Consider the following 20,226-nt stretch of genomic DNA (forward strand, 5'->3'; position numbering starts at 1 on the left):
GAATGATACATACGTTTTTGCACTTTCCGAAGAGATATACATTGTGAACTGCATGGGGTTCAAATTTCAAAAACGAAATGTAGAAAATTGTAAATTTTGAAATTTAAATCCTTTTTGAATTGATTTTTAATTTCATTCATTAATTAATGCGTTACCAAAGCTATAGCTATTATTTTCAGAAGAGAAATTACGTATATAGTACATCTACTTTTAATTATTTATGCTTCTAAAATGTTTTTAAGATATTTTAATTTTAAATTCTTTCAGATGGCGTTTAGATGCCAGCAAATTGTAATTTAAATTTTAAGGCAGGTTTTTTTTTAAAAATTTCTTTATTTTATTTCATTTGTGTATTTATTGATATTCTCGAGAAGTGCCAAGAATTGTTTTTTGTTTCGTACTTGAATCTGGGTTTAAAGAATTGTCACTTCCACAACCTTCACTTCAAAAGTGCACTTCAAAAGTGCAAAATAAGCTACGTTATTAGCCGGAAGGAGGAAAGCCGTCAATCACTTTCTAAACTTAAATCGTTAGTAACAATCCGCCGAAAAAAACTGAGAGATCAATTGCAGTCTTTAAATACATTTGTACCAACAGTGAATAAAATAATAAACCAGGATTTACAAGTGAAAAAAACTAAGAAACATAATGTCACTAGCTTTTGCCGAGGTAAGTGGCTCAAAGCAAAACAATTTGTAGAACCCTGTATGAAAAGTATTAGCGGGAGATGAATGGAAATACATTGTGACCCTTGATGAATTTACCTAAATGATTGCAACAAAAAAAAGGTCTATTTATTATCAAAAAGAGCAAAAAATGTACAATGCAAAGAAAGTTTCAGTAATGTAAAAAGAAAGTTTCAGTCTTATAATTGTCGCAGTCCACTCTTACAGTGGGAAATTAAAAATAAGAAGAGTGGGAAAAAAGTGTTAAAATCAACTCAGCATACTATTACAAAGTGTCAAGTGTTTCCATATTATTTTATATATATTCGCTATGCTATTCATATTTGGGATGTAAATTGACGAAAGTACCCAAACTTAATCCGGATATCTTCACCTGTAAAAACTGTTAATGATTGGAATTGTGAAAAAGTACAAAATGTTTGGTTCTGCTCTTCTGGCATGTTTATTCACAAAGTTTATATGAACTGTTAACAGATAAAAATACCAACTTAATATTTGAAAACACTGGAAAATATAAAAATGCTTAATTTAATTATTCCTTGTTTTGAAGCCGAGGCGGCAAAGAATTTGTAAAGCAATTTAACCTAAGTTTTAGTTTGGAAGATAGCTGAGATGTTATTTTTATATATTTAAAATTGCGAATTTTAAGATTCCCATACAGCAATCCATAGGATGCTATAAGCCTTATTATTATTATCTAATTTTATAATTTGCGTTCTGTGAACTGCTTGGATATTAGTTTTAGGATATTATGAAATGAATGAGCTTTAAAGCACGAGTTGCCTACTTTAGTTATTGTTTACTTTAGTTATTATTTCCAACGTTAGCAGTGACATCTGCATCTTGGCAGAGTTTCAGGCATTCGCTTATTCAATTCGTTAAGAAGAGAGTTGTGGGTATACTAGTGAAGTACTGAAAAAAGAATTAGCAGCAGTTTTTTTCAGCTGGTTTTTAACGATCTTAACAATAATACTATACATTCTTTGTAATAATTCTGTTTTAAACAGTATCCGATAATGTCATCCAAAAATTGGTAGTGGCAGTTTGCTTTCTTTTCGTTGAACTGATAATTCTTTTCGATCGTTGAAGTGAAGGTTGTGGAAGTGACAATTCTTTAAACCCAGATTCAAGTACGAAACAAAAAACAATTCTTGGCACTTCTCGAGAATATCAATAAATACACAAATGAAATAAAATAAAGAAATTTTTAAAAAAAAACCTGCCTTAAAATTTAAATTACAATTTGCTGGCATCTAAACGCCATCTGAAAGAATTTAAAATTAAAATATCTTAAAAACATTTTAGAAGCATAAATAATTAAAAGTAGATGTACTATATACGTAATTTCTCTTCTGAAAATAATAGCTATAGCTTTGGTAACGCATTAATTAATGAATGAAATTAAAAATCAATTCAAAAAGGATTTAAATTTCAAAATTTACAATTTTCTACATTTCGTTTTTGAACTTAAAATGATATAAACGAAAATATATATATATCGAAATATTAAGAACATATATTAACGTTTGAATAAAGTTAAAAATGAAATATATAAAAAGCTTGCAATCTATACGGTACTACAAAATTTCCTTAAAACTGTTCATTCTCGATACAGGCAAAATGAGTGTTTATATCACTAATTTCCTTTACATTGAGCAGCCTTATAATACTACTGATAATGAAAAATTTTATACATCATCGACTGGCAACAGTTTATCGCTGGCAGGACTTTATATGTAAGTGAAATAAAAAATTCAATAAAAAATTCGAATATGGTTTTCCTAGAAATATTTAATACATAAATATCAATGCTGTATTAACCCTCTGGCTGATCATCCCACGATTTCATAATATAAAAATCTGATGTGTACACCACATAACTTCCTTGTATTGGAATATTAAATTATACGAATTTTTTTTTTTTTTCATTTCATTTAATCTTATTGGATTAAATTAAATCTACTTCGCCGACAGCGCATAAACTACAATAGAATAAATGCATTCTTTAAAATTCACTCTAGTATTTGTTTACCATAGCGACACTCTGGCGCTAGATTCACTTAACAGTATTAATAATTATATAACAGTTAACTTATATAATAATTATGTAAGGGAAACTAAGTTTACTGTTATATAATCCAATAATTATATAACAGTTAACTTATATATTTCGTTCATATTATAACTCATAATGCACAAAATTTATATCATTTAAAGAATAGAATTATCTAATCGTTGCCACATGTTCTATTCAAATACTATAATAAAGCTAGAATGATGTATAAAAGAAATTAAGCAAACAAAACAAACAAACAAAAAAAAAAAAAAAAAAAAAAACTTTTTCACAGACGATTCAGTATTTCTCATTTAATTGATTCAGTTCTCACTTCGCGAGAAGGCAAAAATACATAAAAACTCAAAATATCTATATTAAAAATTACGAAGTAAATCTTAAACAATTATTTCCTCGAAAAAATTCCAGAAAGAATGAAGCATGATTTAATTGGCAATAATAAATGAATGCGTTATCTTTGTTGTTGCGAAGCTAAGTTTCTCTAGATTGGCAACAAATCCACTAGTCTCCTGTTTCAAATGTAAACATCAATGGCCGCCATTAAAAACATGCTTAACGGCAATTAAACAACTTTAAAATTGCTGATAATTCTAAAAATATTGCACACAGATTTACTAAAGGCATAAAATCCTTAACCGGAAGATAAAAACAACATAATTCAACCATTTTTAAAGCAAAAAATGTACAATTTACAAACATATAAGAGTAAAGAAACTGAGATCACTCAGCCGGGTAACAGAATGGATATATATATAAATATATTTATATACGTTTGGTGTGCTGCCGGTTGTAACCAAAATACGAGGTGCACATCTACATGATATAACAGTCCTATATACAAAATTTCAACGTTCTGAGGCTATTCGTTCTTGAGTTATGCGAGATAGATACGTACGTATGTATGTAACTCGCATACCACGAAAAGTCCTCTTTAGAATTCATTTTAAAGCAGTGTTATAAAATTTTTTGGCACTGAAGATGCAAGATGCAGAAAGATTTAATTCACTATTCTGCTAATTTTCAAATGTAAACAAATATGGCTGATATGGTAAAAAAAAAATAGGCTTAGTCACACTTAAACAGCTTTTAAATTGTTGATAATTCTACAATTATTGTATGCAGACTAACTAAAGGCATAAAAACCTTAACCGGAAGATAAGAACAACATAATTCAATATTTTTTAAGGCGAAAAATGCCCATCGATATAGAATCGATAGATTTATTGATTAGATTAATAATTATATTTATTGAATCTGGTGCAAAGACTGTGCCTTGAACCCTGTTTTGAACTCTATCATACTAAACTGCATTTCAAAGTTATTTTTCCCTGAGGACTTTATATTTTCTTGAATTTTATACTTTTTTATATTATGCAATAAATAGAAATTACTGTAATTCGATTGAAATTTATTTTAAAAAAGGTGTTTTTTTTTTTTTTTTTTTTTTTTTAAGTGATAACATCTGAAATTGGTTTTTCTGGCAATTTAGTTTCTCATAATAAAAATCTATATAAAAAATATTTTCTAGAAAGAAAAAAAAAACATTTTTCAATTCTGCAATATATATAGATTTAGAATATGGGGGAAAAAAAACAGAAAAAACACAATTTTGGAAGCCATTTCGGTCCACGAATTGAGCAGTCAGAGGGTTAAACATCGGGAAAAAAAACATGAAAAAACGCAATAAACGAATAGCAAATGGTGTTTTACATTTTTGAAGAAATTAACGCAATAACTAAGAAATGCAAAGATAAGAAAAGCAGTGATTACCAGACATTGCTGCTATATGTTTTTACAACAATTAACAAACTCAATAAATGAACAACGAATATTGTGTATTTTTCGAAGTGATTAACATAGTAGTTATGAAACTCTAAAGTAAATTACTTTAAGTAAAAAATATTGTGCATTTTTCGTAATAATGTTTAAACTCAATAAAAAAATAAAAATTGCTGTAGTATATTTTTCAAGGTAATTAACGCAGTAATTAACAACTGCTAAAGTAAAAACGTAATAATCAATAAATATTATTGTGTGTTTTTCAAAATTTAAAGCAATCAAAAACAAACCCTAAAATAAAAATCCAAAAATAAATAAATATATTTGCTTTCACAATAATTAACGAACGAAAAGTGAAAAGCATTAATTAACTAATTACTATTGTACATCTCTCCATACACTGTGGAATACTTTTCATCACTGTTTAATGAAAGAAAAATATTCCACGAGTTCGTTATTAATTAGTTTCTAAATTCAATAATTAATATACGGAATAAACAAATAACATATGTTTTTGCATATTTTTCGAAATATTTAACGCAATAATTGAACAAACAGAAAAATAAAAACGCAATCATTAATAAAATATTTCGTGTAATCTTCGGTACAATTAATGCAATAACTAACATATGTTGTTGCACATTTTTCGAAATGAATAATAAACGGAGAAGCAAAAACGCAATAATTAGCAAAATATTGTAGTGTAATCTTCATCCAATTAATGTAATAATTAAGAAATACTATTGCACATTTTTCAAAATAATCAAACGAAAATATAAAAACGCATAATTTAACAAAATATTCTCGCGTAATCTTTTAAAAGTAAAAACGCAATAATTATATAAAAATATTTTGGCGTGTAATTTTCATCAGTATTGGAGTGAATATTCGATTTAAAATATGACTTATTAGAATATAGATGGTTTCACACTGGAACCAATTGACATATTTTCTACTCATCAGTCTCAGCGTTTAGGAGAAGATTCCTATTCGATTAAGTCAGGAAGTCCCCAACGGCGTTACCCCATGGAGATGGATGAAATTTTAATGATCAAGAGATCGACAGACGAATATACACCGGCATCAAATCAACCGAAATAAGATCCCACTGATTATGAAAAGAATTATTACTACAATGGATAATTAATTGTTTATTGATATAAAGCTGTATCATATAGTAAGCATCGAAATATTATATTAATATTAGAGAAAATGCGCTAAAATTACTTAACATGTTTTTTAAATCAATAATATTTGTAAACTTTTATTTTATTTATTTATTTATTTATTTTATTTTTTAATTATTATTATTATTATTATTATTATTTGCATGCAATAAGTTTAATGTAAGAAAGTAAATCGCAAATACACACACACACACACACACAAAAAAAAAAAAAAAAAAAAAAAAAAAAAAAACCATAATTAAGAAAAATAATAGCAATTGAAAAAATACAAAGAACGAAAAACTGAAATGGAAAACAAGAAACCGGTTGAATAATTTTAAACGAGGTAATTTAAAATTAAGCAGTTTTAAGCCAAATATTAAAAAAAAACAATTACATCAATATATCAAAAGCATCCATCACATTCACCAAAATCGAAATTTTTTGCAATTAGAATCTAAGATTCTGTTTCTGAAAACCTGTGTATACTGTAAAATTAATAATAATAATGATACCAAAAAATAATTAATTAAACATAAATCTAATAAACCACATTTTCCTCATTTCTTAAGTTTCTGTTCATAATCTTAATCTACTTGTTACCTTAAAACTATTTATGTGAAATCATTTGCATTTTGATTATGCAGTGTACTGTTATTATATAGAAAAACTGTAAGGGGGAATCGTAGAAGAAAGCCATTTTTTTTTAAAGGAGACGATGCAAGAAAAAGTTGGGGAGTTAAGTGATAAATGCGCTGTGTCTCTGTGAGAAGAATTATAGGGGCGCTTACCTCCGTCTGCATATGTCTCGGAACCATATCCATCTTGCAGTCCATTGGCCCAGGTGCCGTCATATTTGGCAGCGGATGAGATGCTTTGTCTCACTCCATAGCGTCCTTTGAATCCTTCTGTCCACTCCCCCCTATAGATCCACCTGCCCCTGGTTTCGACACCCAGGCCGTGGCGTTTGCCGTTCGCCCACTGGCCCTCATAGGTGCTGCCCGTGGGCCATGTGTAGATGCCAGACACCTCGAAACCCTGAGTCCAGGTGCCACTGTACTCTCCCTGACCCTTGGGCCCCGTACAGACGCCGTGGCCATGGGCCTTGCCGTCCTCCCATCCGCCGCAGTAAGTGCCCCCATCATCAAAGTCGAAGCGGCCTCCACTGGGGCTGACGAGGATGGAATTCATTTTCGGCCGGCGCCCATCCTTCCGCGTCCCACCATGCACTCCTCATCAGCATCTTCGCTCTGCGTCTTCCGAGCTGCCAACCTCTCTTATTTTTAGTCCCCGACGAGCTTTTTTTATCCGAAGCGCTTCTCTCTCTCTCTGTCTTTTCTCGTTCTTCAGCAGGGCCGACATCGCCGCCTCGGGTTTCTTCGGATTAATTATCTTTTTCGCTGTATCGTCGCGACACGCTTTTCAGGTAACGAACGACTTGACCACGAGATTTGACGAAGAAGCACGATTACTGAATGTACAGTGTTGATCTAAAAGACCTAAAAGATTGAGAGGAACTGTGTTTTAACAGTGCGGTTGTAGCACAACCCCCTTCCCCGTATCTGGAACGAACCAGAAAGAAACCGAAAGTTTAATTCACTAGATCTGGTCTGATTTAAAAAAAGATTATATCAAAAGAAATAAATAAAAAATCAAATTTTCAAAAGTCTTATTGCTGAGCACTGTTCCATCTTTCAAAAGAAGTGTATAATAACTATAACTTTTTTAAAATCATATTATTGGATTAAATTTATAATTGTTAAATTTGTTTTATTCCCTTTTCAGTTTCTGTAAAGGCAGCAAAAATTTGATAAGTTCGGGACTTAGAAACTATTAAGTGTATCGAATTTATTTATTATGGAAATATTAAATTTTGGCGGATTTTTGAATTTATGTGTTATGGAGCTATTAAATAGGTCCTATTATCGAATTTATTATGGAACTGTTAAATATGTAGGATTACTGAACTATTAAATACGTCGAATTATCGAATTCATTGTACAGAAAGCTTCTGAAAAGTCTGGTAATGTTAAACCACGGATTCTCAGCCTTTTTCTTGCATCGAATACTTTTAAAATAATAGTTTTTTTATCGACCCCATTACATTTTTGTCTATGATATACAGTATAGACATAGTCACAATACAACTAACTGAGCATAAATAACTTCAAGATAACAATTTGATTGAAAGAAATGATTTATTAGAGTAATGGGTGCTCTTCTGTTATCGGAACCGGATTAAGAAATGTACACTGCGAAAAAATAAATAAATAAATAATGGGGCAGTTCTGTATCACTCGTTCCACTGGGCCGATTGCCGAAATTCAAATTGTGTTTTTCATGTCTCGAAAGCGCGACTTAGGATATATATTAGATTTATATATAGCGTTATTCTAACATAGATATTTTGACACAAAATCGAACTTTTTCTGAAATAGCATATCAATTATTTTCCATATTTCGATTCTACGACTGAAATTATACCTAGATATTAAATTTTATGATTTTTGTTGAGAAATTTATGGAGAAATAAAAAAAAAAAACTTTATCTTGGCGTATTTTTTTCAGTTTGCCCCAAGAATAATTCACTTGGCGAAATTCTTAATTTATAGTAACCTACTTACTTTTCTCTTTCATTGATACACGAGGGGAAAAAAGATACATCGTTCATTCTTTCAGATAATTTTAACAAAGTGCGTAAACCACATTTTCGTCATTATCGCTTATATTAAATACGCCAAATATCAAAACGCGACAAAATAAATTCACGCATATTCTTAGGGAATGTTGAATAAAAAACTAATGCTTTGCACGTGTGCTTAGAAATACATCTACTTCAAGATGATGTTAAAAATTTTATAGGATATGATACAAAAATATTTTCGAAAAAGTTATAAAAATATTATAAAATACAAATTTTAATAATAAATAAAAAATTAAAAAGTTTTGCTAAAGTTTTGAGAGCTATGTTTTAAAAAAGTACTCGTGCGATGTTTACAAAACTTGGCAGTTTGGCATAATTTGAGTCGTAGAATCGAAATATGTAAAAAAATTGGCACTTCAAGAAAAGTCCAGTTCTGTGTCAAAATATCTATATTAAAACAATGCTATATATAAATCTAATACATATCCTAAGTCGCGCTTTCGAGACATAAAAAACGCAAGTTAAAATTTCGTCAATTGGCCCAGTGTAGAACGTGAGGTACAGAACTGTCCCATTTCCCCTCGCCTGCAGTGTACGTATGTATGCACGTGTATATGTATACAGTGGCACAAACAATTGAGGATACACCTTACTTTTACTTGATAAATCCAACTTTCAATCGAAATAACACATTAACTAGAAGTGCAAACGTACTTTTATTCTTAGACATAACAGAAGGTTTAATTAACAGTAAAAATAAAGAAAAATCAATGACAAAATTCTAAAATAAAAATTTTCAGAGGCATTTCAAATGAACATAAGCAGATTTTTACCTAAAAAAATTGAGGATACACCAATGAAATTTTTGTTTAACTACCACTAGATTTTTTTTTTCTGCTTGCTACTATCATAATCTAAGTTTGGGCAATTTTATCTTAAACTTTTTCGACTGTTATTTTTGTCTTTTGAAGTTGGTTATGCGAATTTAAAGTCGCAATTTTAAATGGAAAATGGCTTCTCGGAGAGAGACCAGTATTGATGTAAGAAAATTTATATTAAGGTTATTTAAGAAAGGAAAATCTTATCGTGAAATAGCTGAAATTGTCGGTAGAAGCCACTCGTGTGTACAGAAAATCATTGGAAGATTTAAAAGCGATGGATTAATTGAAAATAAAAGTGGAAGAGGAAAGAAAAGTATTCTGAGTGATGTAGCCAAAAGGAAAATTTTGAAAGATATCAAGATTGATCCTAAAATAAGTGCAGTCAAACTAGCTGCAGAAACTTCTCGAATAATGTGCAGAAGTGTAAGTGCTGAAACTGTGAGAAATGTGATTAGACATGCTGGATATAGCAGTCGAGTAGGTAGAAAGAAACCATTTATAAGCTTACAAAATCAGAAAAAGCGTTTGGAGTTTGCAAAAACTCATCAATTGAAGACAGATAACTTTTTAAAGAAAGTTATATTTAGTGATGAAAGTAAATTCAACATTTTTGGAAGTGATGGTCGTCACACCGTTTGGAGAAAGCCGAACACCACTTTGGATCCAAAAAATGTACATCCTACAGTTAAACATGGTGGTGGCTCCGTCATGGTTTGGGGTTGTATGGCTTTAAATGGGGTAGGAAATTTAGTTTTTATAGATGGCATAATGGATCATAAGCTTTATATAGATATACTCCACAACAATCTTAAAGAAAGTACAAAAAAATTGGATTTAGATGGAAATTTTATTTTCCAGCACGATAACGACCCCAAACAGACTGCACATAATATCACAATGTGGTGTCTTTTTCATTGTAAAGAGCAATTGAAAGCACCACCACAGTACCCTGACATCAATGTCATAGAAAATTTGTGGGCCACACTCGAAACAGCGGTCGAAAAACACCAAATTAGGAACAAAGACCATTTAAAGCAAGTGTTACAAGAAGAATGGGATAAAATATCTCCAGATACCACCAAAAAATTGGTCGAATCGATACCAAGACGTTTGGAGGGCATTATAAAAGCCAAAGGACATGCAACCAAATATTGACACTGTCTTTGTATGTGATATATCATAAAATTTCATTGGTGTATCCTTAATTTTTCGAGATAAAGATCTGCCTAAGTTTATTTCAAGTAAATTAACTCTTTTGTTACGTGTGAAAATAAAAACACGTTTTCTCTTCTAGTTAATGTGTTATCTCCATTGAAAGTTGGATTTATCAAGTGAAAGTAAGGTGTATTCTCAATTGTTTGAGCGACTGTATATATGCGTATGATTTGATTTCTTCATGTACGTAAATGTCGATTCTAGTGATTTTCTAAGACCCACTTTGCAACACTTTCTTTTAGGATGAACTATTTCCTTTACTCTTTTCCGCAAAGCACATTCATCCTTTGGCATATTAATGATTGTGATATCATTTTTTTTCCACTTACATATGGAGCTTTCACCAATACCAAATAGTCTTGCAGCTACACAATTTCCATTTTCTTTCTTAAACTGAATGACTTGGTTTTTGAAATCAGCACTATGTTTTTATTCGTTTGGCAGAAGCCATGTTTACTACTAAAAAGAAACACTAGATCAACTGTATTTCAGCTAAAGCAAATACGGTTTATTTCAAATGTTACACCTTCAATGTTCAACCGTCAATGCTCACTTCAAAATCACAGCTTTAAATGACTACAGAAAGTGAAAATATCTGACTCCAAATTCCGTGAATTCATTCGGGTCAAAAGCACATTCGTATCCCAAATTATTTCCCCCTTTTCTCGAAACCCTAGGATAACATTCTTGTGCCCACCTATTACATAGAATAAAACCCAACCTCTTTGCAGACTCATTTATTCATTTAAGCATTTCCCCACCACCATGACTATACACATAGATAGTTCCCTTTTTCGCTTGTCAATTCGATATACCGTTGTTAGAAAGCCTGCGAAAAATCTTCGGATGGACGACTTCAAACGATAACAGCATCGCACATGTATCTTTCAAGTTTCTTCGTAACGAAAGGGGTGCGTGTTACATGGCGAATATATCTTAAAATTAAAAAATGTAGTTTGGATTCAACTACATTTAGGCGCGCGTTAAATGCCGGAATATACGGTGAATGCATACACAAATACATACATCCAGATATTTCTGAATCTAGTCCCGGTAAAAGAAGAGTAATAATGCGAATAGTTCTAATAACAGAAGGGTAATAATTTTTGCATTATTATTACTATTAGTTGTTTTAAAATATAAACAAGTTTACAAGAATTACAGTTTCTAATTTCCTAAAAGTTCGATTTTAATGAATGTGATACCTGCACTAGAATGTGAATATATGGATGCACTTTTTTTTCCGGGGGCGGGAATATTTAGCATTAACTCTTAAATCACCTCATTCAGAAATATTCAGCCTATTTCTTGTTTTCCATAGTAAGTTATTAACTTGATTAAAGCCTTCTCCCAGAAGAGGGGAAATGAATTAAGTTGGTTCAGTAGCAACTTTTATTTTGAGTATTTCTTTCGTATGCCTTTTAATTTCAAAACTTAGCGTACACATCTGCTTTGAAAAAGACTTGATTTATTTGTATGATAGCTCTGTAAGGATTATGTTAATTTTATTAGCAGTTAAATTTTGAGTTAAACTTCTTGTCCTAACGCTTCTTAATTTCAACTTACCACTTCCGGCTAGAACGTACTTTTCGAATCACGTTTGAATGCAAATTGAGGAAAAGCGGTATTTAACCGCGAAGTTCTACTGTCTTAGTCAGAGAGAACCAGAGATTCTGGCTAGCACGCGTCCGCTTTTTTAAGCTACTCTCTCTTGGAAACCCAAAATCTTCAAAAAATTGTGATTTCGGATTTTTGCATTTTCAAATTCTCTACACTTTTATCTTTCTAAAAATACCATTCTTTAATCTCTATGAAAATTAGAACTGTAAAAAAAATCTAATTTTAATTTGTCATCTACTGCTTTGATCAATGAGGATTTTTACATAAAAACGCGTTTTTCTCCAAACGTGATTTTTTTATACTCGATGTACCTTTTATCAGGAACTACTGCTCACAGGTATCTAAACTTTTTATGGCTTATTTATTAGGTTCCCTAATATTTACTAAAATGAGCTTTTTGTAATAAACTCAGAAAAAAAAATTTTTTTTATTTTTTTGTGTGAGAAAAGTGCTAAATTTTACTATACCTAACGAAATATTCTGTAATTTAGTCTAAAATTCAAAATGCTTCAAAAGCTCATTTCAGTATAATCAGATAGGTATACTTTAATTACAGAAAAATTTCAAGCTTGTATCTACATCTACAGCAGATTTTGAAAAAAGGTACATCGAAAATGGCCAATTTAACATTGTCGATATAGGGGTTTCTGATACCCCTTAAGCTATTATTACGCTCGGCCGTACTTTAGGCCCTTAATAGCTTCGTAGTCAATTAGCGTTAAGGGGCCAACTCCGTTAGAATCTTGATAGCTTCGGGTACATATCGTTTTAGTTAAGATTAGTTAAGTTTTAATTCTTAGTTTCTTAAGTTCAAGCCCGAGTGTCGACTTTATTGTAAAACTCAAAGATGGAGTTCTGTTAAATCTTATTTGAATAATAAAGGGTCTTTTAACCCTTTCCAAGTTTATTTACTGTCTCACGAACTCAAGTGATTATTCGCTTACTAGTTCTTAAGATTCTTCACATTCAACTGTAACTTAAGATACACATTTATAGAATCTTTACATCTCTATATCAATAAAGAACTAATTATGTAATAATAATTCTAAATAGTTATGGATTTTAACTATTTTAATACAAAAATATCAAGAAACATATATAAATAGGTACTTTCATAGCATTTTATAAAGGGAAATGCAAAAGATAATTTATGAACTCTGTATAATGTTTAATGCAAAAAAAAGTTCATTTTATGAACTAATCATAACGTTTCTGGAAATTATTTGACCGATGCTGTACCCTTAATCTTAATGCTCGGATGTTATCCCCATTCAAGAGTGCTTTTCCAAGGTAAAATGCTAAATTAGATATATATATATATATATATATATTTAAAAAAAGAAAAGAAAAGAAAAAAAAAAAAACCAAAATCTGAAATGTTTCAGATTTTAAATTACGTCCAAAGGGGCGTTTTTTAACATTTTGTGTGTTACCTTTCTTTATTAAATATCATGTTCCTCGCACTTAAACCATAAGATCCAGTGCAACAGCAATATCGCAAAATAGTTTTAAAACGAGCATATCTTTAGAATTTCCGATACAGAGACTCACGCGCTGGAGATAAAAATGTTTTTTCTGCACAACTTTGCCATTGCTCGCTTTGAAATCCTTGAGTTTGTTAATCAAAAATTCGTCAAAGTTTTAAAAAATAGGAAATCGATCATAAAACAAATTTCAAATTTCAAATTTGGTCTTCCACATGCTCATATTCGTTGGAGGATTACGTTATTCAAAATTCGATGACTCTATGTACCGTTGTTTTATCACAATACGAGAAATATACATACATTTATGCAGATTTTTCATTATTTAATTTCTTCAAATATAATGCAGGACTCTAACATTTTGTGGCAACAGTTTGAAAAGTGAACCGACATTTATGAGTCCGACGCAAAATGCCAAAACGAAACTAATAGTCCTTCGGGATTCAAATCCCTTTGGACTAAAAACTGCCTAAATTTGGCGTGAATGACTTCGGAGAATATTTATTTCAAGGGAAAAATATCATTATTTTTTCTTTTTTTTTTTACTCTTGAAGAAAAGGGACTAGGGTCCGATCGTCTCAAAATTGATATAGTTATTGATAATCTACGTCAAACTAGATCATTTTTTATGCCTAATTTAAAATGATTCTTTAAAACCAAAACCAAGCTTAACCAGACTTAATCCCTTGTATAGTGACATTTTTCTGTCACTAGGCATTTTTTATTATCAATTTTAAGCTTACTTGGCGGTCATATTTTTTGGATAGTCCCAAATATCGTGCTAAATCATTCAACTCATGCCGTTCAAATCCCTTACGAACGGAAATTTCAATTTTCGGTTTCAAGATCCTCGTCGTTGGGGTCAATTCGAGATTCACCAGAATCGTATTCCTGTATTTTCATAGAGGGTAACTCTTTGAAAACTGGGACTGAGAAAATCTGCTGAGCGAGGCACTGGGCATATATCTAGTGGTAAACTATTATACTCTATTTTACTTTTAATTATATATATATATATCCTGACGCTTTCACCACACAAAAGTAACAATCACTTGACTGATCTTTGGACTCACAGGTATACCAAATGGAAATTTAGAATATATACCCTTCATCCATATCAGTAAACTCTCGATACATTGCTTTCACTTTTTGTGAGGGGTTCATGATTTATCTTGATAAACAATTTTCACTTTAAAATAGACAAAACAGTCTTTCCTAAGAGAATGTACTGATGTTTGTCTTTTGACTGGGAATGATAAAACTGCCACATGTACGACAAAACGAATCGGGGCTATTTAAGCACTTAGGACCACTTATCAGATATAAATGATATCTTAACAAAGCTAACTTAGTATACAAACAAGAACTCGGATTCAACGTCAGAATGCACTTCACTATATCAGAGCGGTACACTACAGTCGTAACTGAACTAGTCGTAACTGAACTAGTCGTAACTGAACTAGTCGTGACAAGTATGCACCTGTCGCTGGTCTCCTACGGCGTCATTCACCTGGCACCAGTCGACTTAATAGTCCCTTCTAAATAATAAAATCGATTTACAACACAATTATTTTTTTTAATCCCTTTGTATGGATCCTAAGTTTTACTAACGTTTATTTTATTTTAAATCTTTACTATCACTTCTTATTTTCTACTTCCGGCCAGAATTAAAAGCTGTTAACTTTTTTATGCAAATTTGTCTTGCTAACGCCAAGTACTTAAGTTGTGGCTTTTTGCCAAGCAAGAGAGAGGAAGGAGTTATTAGAAGCAGGCCGCTTGCCATAGTAGTTTTTACTCGGTTGCTGGTTGCCTTCAAGGCCAGAGGTTTAATCCTCTTGATAATTTTAAACGTATCGTAGTTTTAGCAGCTCTCTGTACTACATACGGCTTTTTGTTAATTAACGGCCAATCTTAAAGTAGGCACTTGTATATTAATCCAAAGTTAGTTTTAGTTAGAGTTTAGTTAGTAGTTTTATATTCTTACGTTCAGACCACAAGTGGTTGGTCTCTGTATTCCGAAGTCCGGAAATCATTGTAAAGATAAAAAAATAAAGGGTTTCGTATACCCTTCCTGTGTGTATTGTCTACTTCACAATTTATTGAACATAGCTTTAGTAAGCTCCCTGTTCCGAGTCAGGACTGTTCATGTTTCCAAAGCAAGTAAAGAGGAATAACAGACCTGATAGTGGCGCCCGACGAAGAAGAATAACCATGGCCGAGTTTCAAGAAGAACCTGTGCTGCCTGCAGAAGCGGCTCTGAATCCAGAAATGCCAGCTGCCGCCCTGGAAGGATTTGGGTACATCGTACAGACCATGCGCGCATCGATGAAACCAGAAGCAACATTCAATGGAAACTCACCGGTAACCAGTTTTTTGGAAAAATTGGATGACCACTTCATGCTGTACCCAGTCCATGAATTCCAGAAAGTCACCTTAGCTACCAGCGCTTTGAGGGGCCAAGCGCTTAATTGGTTCAAATGTATAGGCAGAAGCCTCTTGGGTCAAGCGGGAAGTCCCACCTATACTTACGAAAATTTTAAGACTGCCTTAGTAAAAGCCTTCCCTGTCGTAAGAGATCGTGCAAGATTAGAAACGGAACTCTTCAGCATATATCAGCAACGAATCGAAAATCTTTCCACCTTTATTTTCAGAAAAATTCACGTCTTTAAACTCTTGTATGGAAACCGTCCGGATCCTGAGATAATCCAAGTGATTTTGCCGAGGTTACTTCCCCAAGTACAAGACTTTATTGAATTAAGGAATCCGACTACACTGGAAAAGTTATTTGAGCTAGCAATCCAGTTTGAAATTAGAAGAACGGCGGACATTGAAAGAAGACGCCAGTATGAGCTACGAAGCCAATTTGGTGCGCCAAGACCACAGCAAAGGCAAGAACACGGCTACGGAAGCAAATTGAATAAGTGGGCAAGGAAACCCGAGTATCCAAAAACAACCGGCGAACGTCGACAGTTCAGTAGTAAGCCAGAAAAAAAGTCTGAAGGCCAGCGGAAAAAGAAGGAAGGCATGGAAAGGAAGAAACAAAATTTAAACTAAAACGGATTTCTGCTGACGGGAGGGTGCGGAAATCCGAAGGCCAAGAAAACCCCTCTTCCTTCAAGTTAAATACAGTTATGGTGAAAAACTTGACTCTTCCAAAGATTGAAGTTTTGGTGAATAACATCCCAGCCACCGCACTCCTGGATACAGGCGCGCAGTGTTCCTGTGTGGCAGAAGATTTTTTTAGGAAGTACTTCCGTAGATACCGCATATATAATTCGGATAATACGACAGTGTTAGCTGCGCAGGGAGAAAGATGCAAGTGCATAGGTAAATTACCCTTATATATTCGTATCAAGGACGAGCAAGTAAAGATCATGTTTTTTATCGTAAAAAATTTACGAGCACATGTCATTTTAGGGATAGATTTTCTTTCAGAGGTGGAAGCAACGCTGGATTTTAACGAAGCGTCCCTTAAGCTGACGATGAAACCAGTTCGAGAAGAAAAAACAGAACCACCGACGTTATACCTCGACCACCTGCCTAAGGAAGAGCAACAAAAAATTCGACAAGTGGTAAGTGGATTTGCTTCGTTATTTAGTGATATTCCCGGATTTACTCAAGTTACTAACCATAGTATCGACACCGGAGATTCACTGCCAGTTCGCCACAAACCATATCGATATGATAAGAATAAAGAAAAAATTATAGAGTGGCACATTCGAGATATGTTACGTAAAAAGATCATAACGCCCATCTCAAGTAGTTATGCTAGCCCGGTTGTGTTATGTAAGAAAAATAATGACTATCCGGTAACACATCCGAAAAGGTGGCGTTTTGCAATTGACTATCGTAAATTAAACTCCATGACTAAATATCCTGTATATCCGTTACCTGTTATTGAAGAAATTCTAAGGAACATAACTTCTACCAAATATATGACTACGTTAGACTTAACGACTGGTTATTTTCAAATAGGGGTTAAACCGGAAGATGTGCCTAAGACTGCTTTTATAACCAAGTCTGGCACTTATGCATTCTTGCGTATGCCGTTTGGCCTTTCAGGGGCACCGGCAACATTTCAGCGATGTATGGACATTGTGCTAAGGCCTGTTCTTGGAAAGACCACATTTATCTATTTAGACGATATTATTATTACTAGTGATAATCTGGACCAACATGTACAGGATTTAAGACAGGTGTTTCCATTATTAAATGAGGCCGGTCTAAAAGTTAATGTCGAAAAGTGCAAATTTGCAGCCCCTGAATTAAAATACTTACGTTACAAAATATCTCAGAAAGGAATCGAGACGGACGAATCAAAAATAATCGCTGTGCAAAAGTATCCGTCGCCAAATACGGCGAAGAAGCTCTCTTCTTTTCTAGGACTTTGTTCATATTATAGGTCCTTTATAAAAGATTTTGCAGTTATTGCTGAACCCTTGTTAAAATTAAAAAGGAAAAAGGCAAGATTCTCGTGGACGGCCGAAGCCAATAGTGCTTTCGAAAAATTAAAGCAAGCATTAACGCAAGCCTCTGTTTTGAAATTTCCTGAGAACGATGAGAATTTAGAAATTTCAGCGGCTGCTTCGGATTATGCGGTGGGAGCGGTACTTTCGCAAAATCAGCAGCCCGTGGCATTTTTTAGTAGAACTTTAAATCAAACACAAAGAAATTATTCCGCGACTGAGAGAGAGGCACTTGCAGTTCTGTTAGCAGTGCAAAAGTTCCGAGTCTATTTTGGAAGGGCGCCAATAACAGTGTATTCTGATCATGCGGCGGTAACTAGATTGTACTCAGGGAAAAACTTATCCCCAAGGTTAATAAGATGGGCACTCAAGTTACAAAAATATAATCTGGTAATTAAGCACACCCCCTGAAAGGAAAATATCGTAGCAGATGCCCTATCCAGAATAAAAATAGATGAAGAAGGTAATACTGTAAAGGTGGCAATGCTCACAGCATGTACGATACATTCCCGAGAAACTGTAATAACCGAACTGGGTAAGGATCCTGAATTTAAAAACATTTATGAGTATTTAAAGGATCCTGAAAATTTTAGCCACCAAGATATTGTGGCGAGAAGAAATAGGGCGGCCCATTACGAACTAATAGATAGTCTATTATTTTATACAAAAACTACGAATTCCAACAACGAATTTCGACCTGTTATCCCAGCTAGTCTTAGATTAAATATACTGCAGGAGTTACACGACTCCCCATTAGCTTCTCCTGCTGGTATTCGAAAAACCATCCAACGCGTACGCGAAGCAGTTTATTTTCCTGAGCTGCAAAAGTTAACAAGGGCGTATGTCCAGTCCTGCCCAACATGTCAAGCAGTTAATTATATTAATTTCTGCCCGGCCGGGTTTCTAAATAGCATTAAATCCGAATTTCCAAATGAAGTAATTGGCATCGATTTATTGGGCCCTTTCCCAAAAAGTCAGTTAAATAAAAGTCGGTATCTCCTTGTTATGGTTGATCATTTTAGTAAGTGGAGCGAAATTGTTCCCTTAAAACGAGCCTCCACGAAATTAGTTACTGATTCTATTTTAAACAAATATATTTTAAAATACGGGGCGCTCCTAAAAGTTATATCGGATAATGGTCCTCAATTTGTAAGTAATATATTTGAAGACATGTGCCAAAAACTGGGCATACGTCATTTAAAAATGGTTCCGTATCGGCCGCAATCAAATATAGCGGAACGGGTCAATAGAAATATAGTGAAAATTATCCGTAGTTATGTTAAAAATTTTCATAAAAGCTGGGATAACTATGTCAATGAATTAGCTTTCGCCCTTAGGACCGCAAAACATGATACGACGGGCAAAACTCCTGCTGAGTTATTTTTAGGCAGAAAGATTATAACGCCGTTAGATAAATTATTTTATGTTCAACAAAGAGCCCCAGAATTTAAAATGGGCGATATAGAAAAATTAATTAAAGAAGCAAAAAGGAACACTGAAGTAGCACAGAGAAAACAGAAGCTTTATTATGATATGAAACGACGGGGAGTAACTTATAAAGTAGAAGATGAAGTGTTAAAAATTAAGCGTTCACTTTCTTCAGCACCAGAAGATAAAACTGCCAAATTTTATCCACGATTTGAAGGACCATATGTCATAGAAAAAATAACTCAGGCTGTAGTGGTGTTAAAACCAGGAATGGTGAAACATGCACCGCATGACCAGATAAAACCATTTTATAATCGTAATAAAATGCCAATATTTAAAGATCTTTTGCAGGATCCGGCACGGCAGGCACAAGCTCCAGAGGTGGAACAACGACAATCACAAGGGCAAGCCATTAGGAGGCCGGAGCAATTGAAAAGAAACTTCCCCCGTTGGAAAACTGAAGGTAACAAGAAAAAGAAGCCGTTCCACCGACCAGAAAAGAGAGGGCACGACCACCCCCAGAATGAAGAAGGGAGAAGTACGACGAATGCAAAGAGAGCCAGGAGAAATGACGGCAACTATAACCCGGCTCCAAAAGGGAAGATCTACTCATCGGATAGGAGTCTACGCAGCAAATGTCGACGAATTGATGAAGGAACAATTGATGAAGGAATTGAAGCTGCGGAGGCAAAGAAACAAGAAAAATTTGAACAGCCAGCAACGAGATCCAGGCAAGAACGAGAGACAGTTGTCCCGGTTCCGCCAAGACCAGCTGCCATCAAA

General features: G+C 33.2%; 2 protein-coding genes across 3 annotated transcripts in view; one reads left to right on the forward strand and one right to left on the reverse strand.

Moving 5' to 3' along the window:
* The window catches only part of LOC118188232 (junctophilin-1-like), a 162,151-nt gene extending 155,196 nt beyond the window's left edge, over positions 1-6,955 (reverse strand). Inside the window, exon 1 of the mRNA XM_085824957.1 lies at positions 6,497-6,955. Within this exon, the coding sequence (XP_085681083.1) occupies positions 6,497-6,896 (400 nt within the window). The 5' untranslated portion in view covers positions 6,897-6,955. The remainder of the gene's footprint in view (positions 1-6,496) is intronic.
* The window catches only part of LOC118193671 (uncharacterized), a 119,580-nt gene that overhangs the window by 78,884 nt on the left and 20,470 nt on the right, over positions 1-20,226 (forward strand). The gene's annotated exons all lie outside the window — the stretch shown is intronic.

This window comes from Stegodyphus dumicola, chromosome 10 (assembly GCF_044657685.1).
Source record: "Stegodyphus dumicola isolate Sdum_Otavi_A_Nest chromosome 10, ASM4465768v1".
Lineage (NCBI taxonomy): Eukaryota > Metazoa > Arthropoda > Arachnida > Araneae > Eresidae > Stegodyphus > Stegodyphus dumicola.